Raw genomic sequence first — 14,166 nt, forward strand, 5'->3', positions numbered from 1 at the left:
CTCACCCTCCCTCCCCACCCTCGTAACCATCAAAGAATGTTTTCTTCTGTGTTTAAACCTTTTCTTGAGTTCTTATAATGGTGGTCTTATACAATATTTGTCCTTCTGCAACTGACTAAATTCTCTCAGCATAATACCTTCCAGATTCCTCCATGTTATGTTTCACGGATTCATCGTTGTTCTTTATAGTTGAGTAGTATTCCATTGTATGGATACACCATAATTTGTTTATCCATTCATCTGTTGATGGGCACCTAGGTTGTTTCTATCTTTTTGCTATCATGAACAGCGCTGCAATGAACATGCGTGTGCACGTATCTATTCGTATGACGGCTCTTAATTCTCTAGGATATATTCCAAGGAGGGGGATTCCTGGATCTTACAGTACATCTATTTCTAGCTTTTTAAGGAAGCGCCAAAATGATTTCCAAAGTGGTTGTACCATTTTACATTCCCACCTACAGTGTATCAGTGTTCCAGTTTCTCCACGACCTCTCCAACATTTATTATTTTGTGTTTTTTGGATTAATGCTAGCCTTGTTGGGGTGAGATGGTATCTCATTGTAGTTTCGATTTGCATTTCTCTAATGGCTAATGATCGTGAGCATTTCCTCATATGTCTGTTAGCTGCCTGAATGTCTGACAAAGTGCCTGTTCATAGCTTTTGCCCATTTTTTAACTGGGTTGTTTGTCTTTTTGTTGTTAAGGTTTTACAGTCTCTTGAAGATTTTAGACATTGAACGCTGATTGGATTTGTTGCAGCCAAAAATTTTTTCCCAGTCTGTAGGTTGTCTTTTTACTCTTTTGGTGGAGTCTTTTGATGAGCATAAGTGTTTAATTTTTACGAGCTCCCAGTTATCTAGTTTCTCTTCTGGTGTTTGTGCATTGTTACCATAAATGTTTTCTAAACTAAATAAGGCAACTAATGAGCAAGATCTAATTCCTGAACTAATAATTTTGAGTTTTAAAAATGTGTATAATGCATGATAAATAATTAAAATCCTTATGTACCAAAAGACCTAACCAAAGCAATTCCACCATTGCACTTTGGCCTTATAATAAAATTCAGCAATTCAAATCAGCATGATGACCTGGAAAAAACTGCTATTGGGCTGAAGTAAAAGCATAAAAAGAGGACTTCTTTATGTTGATCCTTCTTCAAGAATCCCAAGAAATACAATGCAAGGATACTTTAGGAAATCAGCTGACTAAAGCTTTAATTAAGGTAGGCATTTTTAATTAAACGCTGGCATCTTTAATGAAAATGAGTAAGCAGTGCTCAATTAAGTATCATGAGTTTAAATTACATATAACAATTTGTGATCTTAATTATTCACATTACCCAACAGTCATTGTTATTATAATAACTTTAACATCTTTTCAAACGCACCTGTATTCCTGAGTGGAAAATCCAAAGCCCTCACTCTCAAAACCACAACTAAAACAAAATCATATTTGATGCTTCTTTATGCTTTGTAAACATCTCAAACTTCTGTTCTTAATGGGAACTAAAAGAAGTTTTCTGAAGATTTTTTTCAGTTGCTATAATCGTAACTCAAAATTCTTTTAGAAATACCAGTATTTTTTCTGGGTGCTGAGGCATTAGCAAGATGCTTTATGACATATTTGATTGCTGGTTTATAAAATACTTTGCCCATTTTAATAGTAGTCTAGAAAAAAGGCAGCAAAGATAATTATCATAGACTCTCCCAGGTAAGATATTATTGTTACCATCAAGAATTTACTCAGCAACAAATGCTGAGGTAAAGCTAAAGTGGAATCCCTTTCCTAAATATCTGCTTACAATATTTGTTACCACTACTTCTAAGCATGTACCAAGTCCATCTTTGGACTACAATGTATTTATTTTCACCAGTTCTCCAATTATAAGTCCTTAATTTTAATAGCTCGAACTTCCAACTCTAAACCAGGTAAAACAACAAGACTATTCTCACTGTACATATAACTGTAATATAACTGACTACACATATCATTGACTAGATCTGAAATAGCATTTGCAGTCACTTAATTATCCCTTTCAGCAGAAACCTGAAGCTCCAATTTAGTGATGTATTAAAAAGCAACTGATGGTAGCACAACATGTTGAATGTAATTAATGTCACTGAATGGTACCCTTAAAAACGGTTCACATAGCAAACTTTTGTTATACATATCTTTTACCACAATAAAATTAATATTTTTTAAAAAAAGAAAAAATAGAACAGCAAAAATAGTCTTGAGTTTATGATTTTACTAGAATGCATCTATCTCCAAGTCTGGCAAGTAAACAACTAACTCAAATGTATTTTAACCACAATTTATAATTGTGAACTTGTTATCACCAGTTGCTCTCTAGTTGATTCCCACTCATGGCTACCCCATGTGTGCAGAGTAGAACTTCTCCACAGGGTTTTCGAGGCTGTAAACTTTCGGAAGTAGATCACCAGGCCTATCTTCTAAGGCACCTCTGGGTGGACTGGAACCGCCAACTTTTGGCTAGTAGTAAAGCATTTAACTGTCTGCACCACCCAATCGCGTAATTATGAGCTATACCTACTTATATATAACCTCTCTTTAGTGAGCGCTAAACTCATTAGCATATTTATAACTATGGTACTATTTAAAATATTTAAAAATTACCTCTTTGTGCACATAATCTGAATTGTCATTAAGCACGAATATTTCACATAAAAAATACCATACGTAAAATATTTACATACTTCAGTACATTGCTAATGTGTCTCCTTCAGATAAATAAGCTTAAATAAAGACACAAAGAAACATAGGTGTAAAATACAAATTTTTAATTTTTTCTCAAATCAAAATTGTGCAGAGCACAACTTCAATTACCTTATATATGAATAAATTCCAAATGGAACAGTGACTTACACGAAAAAAATCAATTAAAAAACTGGAAGAAATTAGGGGAATTTTTTGTCATTTAATATTGCACAGAGGAAAAGGCCAGGATATAACATAAACCTAAAAGTCATAAAATAAAAGGTTGATAAATTCAATTGTATAAAAACAACCACTTTCTATATGGCAGTTATAAGACAAATAACCAATTGAGAAAAAAATAGATTATTCACATTAAAAGGGCTAATTTCCCTTATGTAAAGTACATACAAATTAACGGGAAAAAACCAACAACAATCCAATGGAAAAATAGGGGGAAAAAATGCAAAGGGCTCTTAAAAATACGAAAAGATGCTCAACTTCACTCATAATAAAAGAGATAAAATTAAAACTATCCTGGGATAGCATATTTTACCTATCAGACTAGCAAAGATTAAAAAAAAATGAACAATTATTAATAAAAGCATGGAAAAAATAATTTCTTATACATTGGGTACACAATGTATGGAAGGAAATTTGACAACATCCTTCAAAATTACAAATAAGCATATCCTTTAACCCAGCTATTCCACATTTAGGAACTGATCCTATAGGTACACACACATACACACACTTAAAATATATACAAGCTTATCCATCATAGCATTGTGTATGACAACAAAAAGCTCTGGATGCACCTAGATAATTTACTTAAAAAAAGGGGGGCAACATAGGGAACAGTGGGTATAGTATGCTACCACTTCTAAAGGAAGGGTGGATATTTATATTCATATTTGCCTGTACATGCTAAGTTTTCTCTGGAGGGACACAAAAGCAACTAGTAACACTGATAGCCTCTGAGCAGGGGTACAGGGTGGCTGAAGAACAAAGGTGGGAGGAGGACTTTTTGCTATAAATATTTTTGTCCCTTTCAAATTTTAAACCATGTGCTATATTATCTATTCAAAAATAAATAAAACTGTAAATACTCTTAAAGGCAAAAACAAATTTTTTTAAGAAACTCAATCATATTAATACTTACACGTGCAACCAAATTTGACATCAGAGATTTTAGTTTATTGATTGAAAAGCAGAAGGAACTATTTCTCCTGCACATTCATTTTATTATATGAATACTTAGTTTGGTTTTATTAGCTACCATACTCATTTACTTTCATTTAAAAATTTTGTGCCCCGAGACGATGGCCCTTAGACACCCTTCTAACTTGGAACTGAAGCCATTCCCGGAGATCACTTTGCAGCCAAATTATAAACAGGCCTATAAAATAAACAATAACATCCGTGAGGAAAGTGCTCCTTAGAACAATCATCTATATGAGACTAAAGGGGCAACATCCGCCCAAAAGCAAAGATAAGAAGGCAGGGAGGGGCAGAAAAACCTGACCAATGGAAATGGGGAACTCAGGATGGTAATGGTGGGAGTGTTGACGCATTATGGGGATCGCAACCAATGTCATGGACCAATTTGTTTATAAACTATTGAATGAGAAACTAATTTATTCCGTAAACCTTCACCTAAAGCACATTTTTTTTTAAATCTTACAAAATTTATTCCAATATTTAACTTAAAGTGAAAAGGACACTTTTTCTAAGCAGACAGGTTCTTTTAATATCATGCATTATCTGTTTTTACACCTTCATTTTAAGAAAAATACGATTATGTTCAGTTTAATGAGTGCTAAAGATTTAAGCTCAGAGAGATGTACTTCATGCTCCAAGTGTATAAAATGCAAACTGACATGCTAATGATACCAATAACCACTAAGTATTCCACAATTCTAGAAGGGAAAACAGGATAATACAGTTAAAGGTCTATAAACTTCCAAGTGGCACTGTGAATCCTTAGCACAAACCAAACAAAACGGGAAAATATACCCAATAAACATACAAAAACACATATTATAAAGCTGAAAACACACTTCGTACTACAAAGAAGTTGAGCAATGTAACTGAAAATACCAGTCATTTCTGTCATTTATTGTTAAAAATTTGTTTTAATTAAATTGTTAGAAATAATGTAAGACAAAGTAATCTCTCGTTTTCTATGAGCTTGCAAATCTTATATTTTATTAAACAACTCAAATATCATGTCTTCTGAATGTATTCTTTTTTATGAATTGGGAATTAAAAAACCTATTTCCCCCACAATTTCCTTTATATCTAAGTAAATCATCCTAGACACAGTCAGGTGGAGAGAAAGGTACAATTCTGAATTAACTCAAAAGCAAAGACATAAAATAGTATTCTCATAAAAAGTATATAATCTTCGGGAAAATCTGTGTTAAATTACCAAATTCCATTTTAATTACAAGTGAGCAACCGGGCAGTTTGAGTATTACATCTCCTTTACGTTTCTGTCTTTTCATGACTCTTTAAATAGCATTTTATTTTAATAATAAAGAATTTAGATGGCATTGTCATTCTTCTAATTTTCCAAATTATCTCAATCTCAACATCTGGCGGCAGGCTGTTTGCCAAGATCTCTGTTCTCCTGCCAACTTACCAGGGGCCTTGACTATTCTTAGCATGCACGCTGAGGTCGGGCAGATCAGGACCGAAGGGATGGGTCCCGCGTGAATCTGCACCACAGGCAATATTTACACGGCCCAACACGACAACCACCTCCCCAATTTCACGGTCTCCAAGCTCACCACCCATTTAGGGTTTTGTCTTTACAAGTACTCCCGATTCCATCATTGCCTCACTCTGAAATCAAAATCCTAACTTGGTAACACGCCGACGGCGGCCAGCCCATCAAGTCCCGCCAGCCTCGCAGTGCTGGAGTCTCAGATGCAAGAAAGCGCCACGAAGGGACCCCGGAGGTCCGGAGTCCCGAGCAGAGGCTTCACCTCTGGCCCGGGGACGGAGGGGCGCCCGCCTCGGCCCCGCGGGGCCCGGCCGGGGCAGAACAGACGTGGGGCGCAGGGGCAAACTACAGGAGAGGGGACGGGCTGGGGGGCACCAGGGAACAGCCAGGCTTGGGGGATAATCCAGAAACTCCGGATTTAAGAGGAGGGGGAGATTTCATCCCGAAACACAGCGGCTTCGTCCATAAATTCGGAAACCTGGGAGTGAGGGGCGGGGAAAGGACCCGCAGAGGCCCGGGTGCGGCAATGGGGCGGCGAGGAGGGTCCCCACGATCTGCAGGCTGACGCGGAGCTCCCGGCTTGAGGGAGGAGCCGGGAGCGCAGGAGACTCCAGGGCCGACAAAGCGGGACGAGCAGAAGGGAAGACGAGGACTACGGCGCGCGAATTTTGGGACGGAGAACTCCGGGGTTCGCGGGAGGGAGCGCCGGGAAGCCCAGACGCGCAGGGGCCGCGGGACTCACCGCGCTGGCTGCGGCGGCGGAGCCAGACGACGCGGGGCCGGGAGCGTCCTGCCTTCTCAGGCGCGACTTGAGGCTCTTCATGGCCAACTCTCAGCAGTCCCGCTTCCGGCGGGCGCGGCGCCCCTCAGCCGTGCGCGAACTTTAGTCTGTGAGCAACAAACGCGGGAAGAGGAGGCGGTGGCTCAGGAGGACCGGCCCCACCTGCCACCTAGGGCCCGGGGCGGCCGTAGGCTCCCGACCTGCGGCGCGGCTACCCTCCCGCAGCCAATCCGCCCGCGGGCCTGGAGGAGGTTGGGCCGGATCCAGCCAATCGGAATCCTGGAAGGGGGAGGGACTTCCCTTTAACATTTAGTAACACCCTTCCTCTCCCGCCTGGAGAAAAAGTTTTGAACCTGCTGCTGGGGAAGCGGCGGAGGTGGGCAGCTGGGGGCGTGGAGTGGCGTGGAGGGCTGGGCTCCCGGCTGTCGGCGGCCGCCTACTTGGGTGGTGGAGCTTAGGGTCTTGAGAAAGCACGTCCAGCCTATACCAACTCTCAGCTTTCCACCCACGTGCGCTTTCCCAAATAAAGTTCTCGTCCGTCTGGTTCCAGAAGTGACTCTTGGTTACTCTTTACCTGCACGCGAACCTGCTAGAAAGAGCAATTTCCCTTCGCTGTCCCGCTGTTGTACTACACAAATTTCAGTAGCTGGAAGCAACCCCACGCATCAGAAACCCCTGAAACAAACAACAGGAATAGTACAGAAGGACATGCAGTTAAGAACAGACTTTGAAAGACATTTTAATAAATCAAAGGACTTGTTAGATGCTCAATAATTATTATATTGAGTGAAGGACCCACTGCTTTGAAGAGAAAGAAACGGAACGGGGAAAAAAGTGTGCCATTAATGAAAAATGGCTCATATAGCCAAAGTGAAATAAGAAGTTGTCAAAGAAAAATGATTATGGCTCTGTCTTTAAAAAAAAAAAAAAAAATTCCTGTAGAAACACAAGTATACGATGAAATTCATTAGTCATCCTACCCAGAAATCTGGATTAATAAAAATTATTTAAAGGCAGGATGAAGAAATAGACAGGTGAGCAACACCCAATAATTTGCTGTTAATATGACATTGTCAAAAGTCTTCCTTGGAGTCAATTTTTTCCAGCAAAATGTTTGTTCTAGCATGCGCCCATTTGAAAAAACAAACAGTCCATGTTTCTGACTAACAAAGGGCTCTTTTTGTCTGAAAGGTCAGTTGCTCTCTTTAGCATTTCCGTAGAGTAACTCAACGTTTTATACTGTAAGAAAGTTTTCAGAATTTTCTTGAAGAGGCAGCATTTAAAAACTGCATTAACTCTTAACAAAAGGTAAACAATAACTAACTGCCTGAGAAAATCATTAAATTTTCTCTTGATTAGTTCTATGGAAGGAAGTTTTCTTTGACTCCTCCCCCTTCCTCAGGATCCACAGCCAGTCAGTTCTTCTTGGCTCTTTATAGAGTGTGTGGATGGTCAGTTACTCTCTGTCCTCACTGCCACTGCACAGCTAAAATTATCTCACACCTGGACCAGCCAGTCTCCCAAATTCCAGTCTCTCTTCTCTCTAATCATCAATAAATCACCAATTATCATCAAAAAAATCTTACAAAATGTTTATTCCTCGTTCACAAACATTCAGCAGCTAATGAACGAAATCTAACTAACTCCTTCACTTGGCATTTAAGGTTCTACTACATGAACCAAAACATATTCTCAAACTGATACTACAAGTAAATTACTCTTTAGCCTATTCCTCAAAAATACGGTACAACTTTCAATTTCCACATCTTTATGCACTCTAATCCCTCCTCCAACAATTTTTCCCCATCTACATTCAGCTAACAAAATCCTATTCCTCCCAAGTGTGATTGGGGGCACAAAGGGAGTTCTGGAGCACTATACTAGTCAGTCTAGAACCCGGTGATGTAACTAGTGTGTTTAGTTGGTGAAAATCCAGTGAACCTGTACTCTTATGTATGCTCTTATGTATGTGTTATACCTTAATAAAAAGTTTTTTTTTTTTTTAATCCTATATCTGTTCTAAGTGACCTCCTCTCTAAAAGAGCCTTCCATGATCATTCAGTTAGACATGATCTCCCCATCCTCCAAATAGGTAGGGCAAATTGTACCTCTCATATGGTACTAACACATATGTTCTGAACAAGCCTTATTTGAATTCCTTAAAATACACATCATGTAATAGGTGTTCTATAAATATTTCTGAATGGACTGATGCATTCTTTTTGGTTATTACTGTGAATTATGGTTGTTGGTTTCATATATTCATGTGACACAGGGTTAGGATTCTCACCTCTATTTTGAGCCAACATAAAATGATCTAGGGCTGAGGTGCTGTCAAATACTCATTTGTTCTGGATTTCAAATGAACACTCATTCACCATCTAATCCCCTGGCTGAGTCCTAAATGTTAACTGCCTTACAGTAGTGCTGTGTTTCCCTCTGGTTAATTACTTACTGAGTTACTAGTTGCAGCCTTGTGTTGTACTGGATGTCTCTGTAGCATCCAAGTTACCAAAGCCCTGGTGACTGGCCTCTTTTCAGTTGTTACTGCATAGAGCAAAGGAAACAAACAGAGTTACAACTACAGCTTGCATCAGGTTCCAAAAATGTTGGGAAAGTTATTTTATGAACTGTCTGCATGATGTTCCCATGGTGTCTGTGTCCAGTGGCCTTTATGGATTTTTCCTGGCTAGAAACTTGATAGCTGATGCTTGCTTATTCCCACTTGAGAGTAGCTAAATATATAGCACTGATTTGAATATACAGTAGACGTTTTTATATTGATATGGAAGCCCCCTACATGCAGTAAAGTCTCTATTGTTAGCATTCAGCCAGACAGGTCTTATTTTGTTTTGTTAACTATTATCATTATTTATTTTTATCTTTCCTTCAGGAGCAAAAGGTGCTTGTCAAACCTAGATGAACTTTTGTTATCATATTGAATCTATATGAAGTACTTTTTGTTGGGTTTCTTATCTTTTACAATATATGAAGACAGGAAGGATTGTGCATGTTTTACATTATGTTAATAGGTTATATAGGCTCATGGTAAAGAAATCTCGAATAATACAAAGAGAAAAGTCAGTCTCCTTACTACCATTGTCCCCTGACCCCTGCTGTCAAGGAGCTTGTTATCTAGATTAGGAAATAAAGCCAACATATATAACTCAGTTGGAGCACAACTACTTAACAAACTGTATAGCAGGATTGCAGGTGTGGGTGATATTCAGGGAAGGAAAAGATCAGACGATAAGGTTGCCTGACGAGAGGGTACCCAAGGTCGGGCAGAGCATCAGTGAATGCACATAGGTGAGATGGGACCCAGTGGAGGCAGAGGATACCCAGGAGACCTGCAGACAGGGGAAGGGAGCACAGTCGGCAGATGGTCACTGATAACAATGAAATGGTAATGACGACAATGACGATAGACAACTCCTCATAAGGTGGAGAATAAGAATTAACTCAAAAAAAACCTAAAATGAACAGATAAAATGATTACTTTTCAAAGAGAAATGCCATTTCCATTGACTTCTCTCTTCATTTTCAGTTTCCTCCCACTCATGGTAGCCCCAGGGAACCCAGCCAACAAGCCGGTCAATAATTCCATAGAGAAGGAGGCAAGGCCAAGATGGCAGAATAGTCAGCTGCTTCCTGTGGTCCCTCTTTCAAAAAAGACTGGAAAAAACAAGTGAATCAATTATATAAGACAGTCTAGGAGCCCTGAACATCAAAGACAAAGTTGAGGAATCAGACTGAGCAGCGGGGGAGGGAGAGATGGTTCAGAGGCAGCGAGGAGTTGCAAGACTTGACCCAGCGGTAACCGGTACCCTGCAGCCTGCACTCCCAGTAAGTCAAGCAGTGGCTCCAAATGCATTTTACACATCTGGAGAGACAGAGAGCCAGAGCATCTACTCAAGCCTCTAGAACCAGTGAAAAGCAGGGCTCAATCGGCAAAAGCTAAGTACACGCGTCTAAGCTACCGCCCAGATCAAAAAAACGCCCCCTTTGGGAAAAACCTCTCTGACACTTACCTGCCCCCACCCTGCTCTGCACCAGGCTGGCTTCAGCCAGTGCCGCATCCTCTGGGAGGGAAATAAGGACTTGTCACACTCCTGAGCCATTCTCCCAGCCATGGAGAGGGAACAAATTAACACACAGAATAAGTAATCTGCCAGCCCCCCTAAGCCGGGAATTTAGGGTAGGTGCAGCTCCTTTGCCTAGGCACAGGCATAAGGTGTCCGTGGACTTTGAATGCCTTTCACCCCTGTATAGACTTATGTGGGCCCATTTCAACAGCACAGGCCCTCATTAGCACAGAACAACAGGGTATATACCTGAAGCCTAACTTCAACTGTCAGCTATATGGTGGAGTGGGCAGATTCATGACATTTGATGCCACTCTGCCCATTAAGCAGGGTACTCACCTACCCACATCAGGGGCCTGAGGACTGGTGGCTCCACCCATGCCACCCACCCACCCGCAACAGGGGTCCAAGAATAAATAGTGCCTCCCAGTCCTTACACCAACAGCACTGGGTGCCCATAGTCTGGCTGCAAAACCCACCAACAACACACTCTAGGGAACAGGGACACGCTTTCCTCCCAGACACTCAGAGGCAGCCGTCAGCCCCTTGCCTTTCACAGCATGTGACCCCCTACTTCATCCAGATACCTGTGCCTACATCAATCACTCTGCCCATCTAGGACTGTAGGTGAGAGCCTGTACCACACAGTTGATGACTGACTACCTGGACACATGAGCTGAATCCATATAAGAAAAGTAAACAGACTCCTGGGATCATGTACCTAGTAACAGATCTAATCACCTGGTGACAGGATGTTAGAGCTTCAAAGTTGCCAATAATCAATCTAGCTCACACGAGCAGCCTATTTCAGCATATTAAAACAAAACAAAACAAGAAGCTACAACACAGTAAGCAAACATAAAATAAATAAAGATAATAACTAGGTGATGCTCGGAGACAACAGTCAATATAAACTCACATAAAGAGACAGACTATGATGGCTTCAGCAAGCTCCCAAAACAAAGAATCAAGAAATTTTCCAGAGGAAGAGAACTTCTTGGAATTACTGAAGGTAGAATACAAAGGATTAATATACAGGAGATCAGGCAAAATGCAGAACAAGCCAAGGGACACACGGACAAAGCAATATAGGAACTTAACAAGATTAGAGAAGAGGATAATGACAAATTTAACAGGCTACAAGAATCCATAGAGATACAGCAAACAGAAATCCAGATTAACAATAAAATTTCAGAATTAGACAACTCAATAGAAAGTCATAGGAGCAGAATTGAGGCAATGGAAGTCACAATTAGTGAGATTGAGGATAAAGCACTTCACACCAACTTATCTGAGGAAAACTCAGATAAAATAATTTTAAAAAATGAAGAAACTCTAAGAATTATGTGGGACACTATCAAGAGGAATAACCTACGAGTGATTGGAGTGCCAGAATTGGGAGGGGGGAGGATAACAGAAATACAGAGAGAACTGTTGAAGATTTGTTGGCAGAAAACTTCCCTGATATCATGAAAGATGACAAGATATCTATCCAAGATGCTAATCGAACCCCACATAAGGTAGATCCCAAAAGAAAGTCACCAAGACATATTATAATCAAACTTGCCAAAACCAAAGATAAAGAGAGAATTCTAAGAGCAGCTAGGGATAAACGAAAAGTCATCTACAAAGGACAGTCAATAAGACTAAGCTCAGACTACTCAGCAGAAACCATGCAGGCAAGAAGGCAATGGGATGACATATATAAAGCCTTGAAGGAAAAAAACTGCCAGCCAAAAATTATATATCCAGCAAAGCTGTCTCTCAAATATGATGGTGAAATTAGGGTATTTCCAGATAAACAGAAGTTTAGGGAATTTGCAAAAACCAAACCAAAATTACATGAAATACTAAAGGGAGTCCTCCAGTTAGAAAATCAATAACATGAGATAACAAACTAAGGCTAGAACACAGGTCAGAGCAACCAGATATTGACCCAGATAGAGAAGACACAAAAATACATCAAAGCTGAAATGCTGAAAATAGGGAAACAGAGAGGTCAATATTTAAAAGATGACAACATTAAAACAAAAAAGAGGGACTAAAAAATGTAGTCATAGATCTTTCATACGGGAAAAAAGACAAGGCAATATAAAGAAATAAAAGACTGGTTTAAAAGTAGAAAAATAAGGGTAAATATTACAGAAACTAACAATCCTACAAGTCAACATAAAAAACTAGAAAAATGTAAAGACTCAGTAAATACAAAATTGACAACAATGAAAAAGATGAAAAAAAAATAAAGAAAAATGACTCAGCACAGAAAATTAAATGGAACAAAGAAACTGTCAACAATACACAAAACAAGACATCAAAATGACAGCACTAAAATCATACCTATCAATTATTACGCTGAATGTGAATGGATTAAATGCACCAATAAAGAGACAGAGAGTGGCGGTGGATAAAAAAACATGATCCATCTATATGGTGCCTACAAGAGACACACCTTAGACTTAAAGACACAAACAAACTAAAATTTTAAGAATGGAAAAAATATATATCAAGCAAACAACAATGAAAAAGAGCAGGAATGGCAATATTAACCTCTGACAAAATAGACTTTAAAGTAAAATCCACCACAAAGGATAAGGAAGGACACTATATAATGATTAACGGGTCAATACACCAGGAGGACATAACCATAATAAATATTTACTTACCCAACAACAGAACTCCAAAATACATAAAACAAACTCTAACAGTATTAAAAAGAGCAAGAGATAGCTCCACAGTAATAGTAGGAGACTTCAATACACCACTTTCAGTGAAAGACAGAACATTCAGAAAGAAGCTCAATAAAGACATGGAAGATCTAAACGCCACAATCAACCAACTTGATCTCATAGACATATACCGAACACTCCACACAACAGCAGACAAGTACACTTTCTTTTCAAACGCACATGGAGCATTCTCCAGAATTCACCACGTATTAAGCCATAAAGCAAGCCTTAACAGAGTCAGAAGCATTAAAATATTACAAAACATCTTTTATGACCATAAAGCCATAAAAGTAGAAATAGTAACAGAAAAAGCAAGGAAAATAAAATCAAACACATGGAAACTGAACAACACCTTGCTCAAAACCTACTGGGTTATAGATGAAATTAAGGATGGAATAAAGAAATTCACAGAATCAAAGAAGAATGAAAACACATCCTACCAGAACGTTTGGGACACAGCAAAAACAGTGCTCAGCGGTCAGTTTATAGCAATAAATGGACACATCCAAAAAGGAAAAAGGGCCAAAATCAAGACATTAACCCTACAACTTGAACAAGTAGAAAGAGAGCAGCAAAAGAAGCCCTCAAGCACCAGAAGAAAGGAAATAATAAGAATTAGAGCAGAATTAAATGAAATAGAGAATAGAAAAAGTTGAAAGAGTTAACAAGACCAAAAGCTTGTTCTTTGAAAAGAGGAACAAAATTGATAAACCATTGGCCAAACTGAAATTAAAAGAATCATAACACAGTATTGTGAAAAACTGTACCCTCAACAAATTTGAAAGCCTAGAGGAAAGGGACAAATTTCTAGAAACTCACTACCTTCCTAAACTAACACAAACAGAGGTAGAACAACTAAATAAACCTATAGCAAAAGAAGAGATTGAAACGTAATTTAAAAACTTCCAACAAGAAAAAAGCTCTGGCCCGGCCAGTTTCATTGGAGAATTCTACCAAACTTTCAGAGAAAGGTTAACACCACTACTACTAAAGGTATTTCAGAGCATAGAAAAGGATGGAATACTCCCAAACTCATTCTATGAAGCCAGCATAACACTGATACAAAAACCAGGTAAAGACACCACAAAAAAAGAAAATTACAGACCAGTATCCCTCATGAACATTGAC

At 39.2% G+C, this 14,166-nt stretch overlaps 1 protein-coding gene across 1 annotated transcript in view; it reads right to left on the minus strand.

Moving 5' to 3' along the window:
- Positions 1-6,355, minus strand: part of UACA (uveal autoantigen with coiled-coil domains and ankyrin repeats) — a 109,247-nt gene extending 102,892 nt beyond the window's left edge. The window contains exon 1 of the mRNA XM_004374705.2: positions 6,189-6,355. Within this exon, the coding sequence (XP_004374762.1) occupies positions 6,189-6,269 (81 nt within the window). The 5' untranslated portion in view covers positions 6,270-6,355. The remainder of the gene's footprint in view (positions 1-6,188) is intronic.
- Positions 6,356-14,166: the final 7,811 nt, after the last annotated feature.

Source organism: Trichechus manatus, unplaced genomic scaffold (assembly GCF_000243295.1).
Source record: "Trichechus manatus latirostris isolate Lorelei unplaced genomic scaffold, TriManLat1.0 scaffold00030, whole genome shotgun sequence".
Classification (NCBI taxonomy): domain Eukaryota; kingdom Metazoa; phylum Chordata; class Mammalia; order Sirenia; family Trichechidae; genus Trichechus; species Trichechus manatus.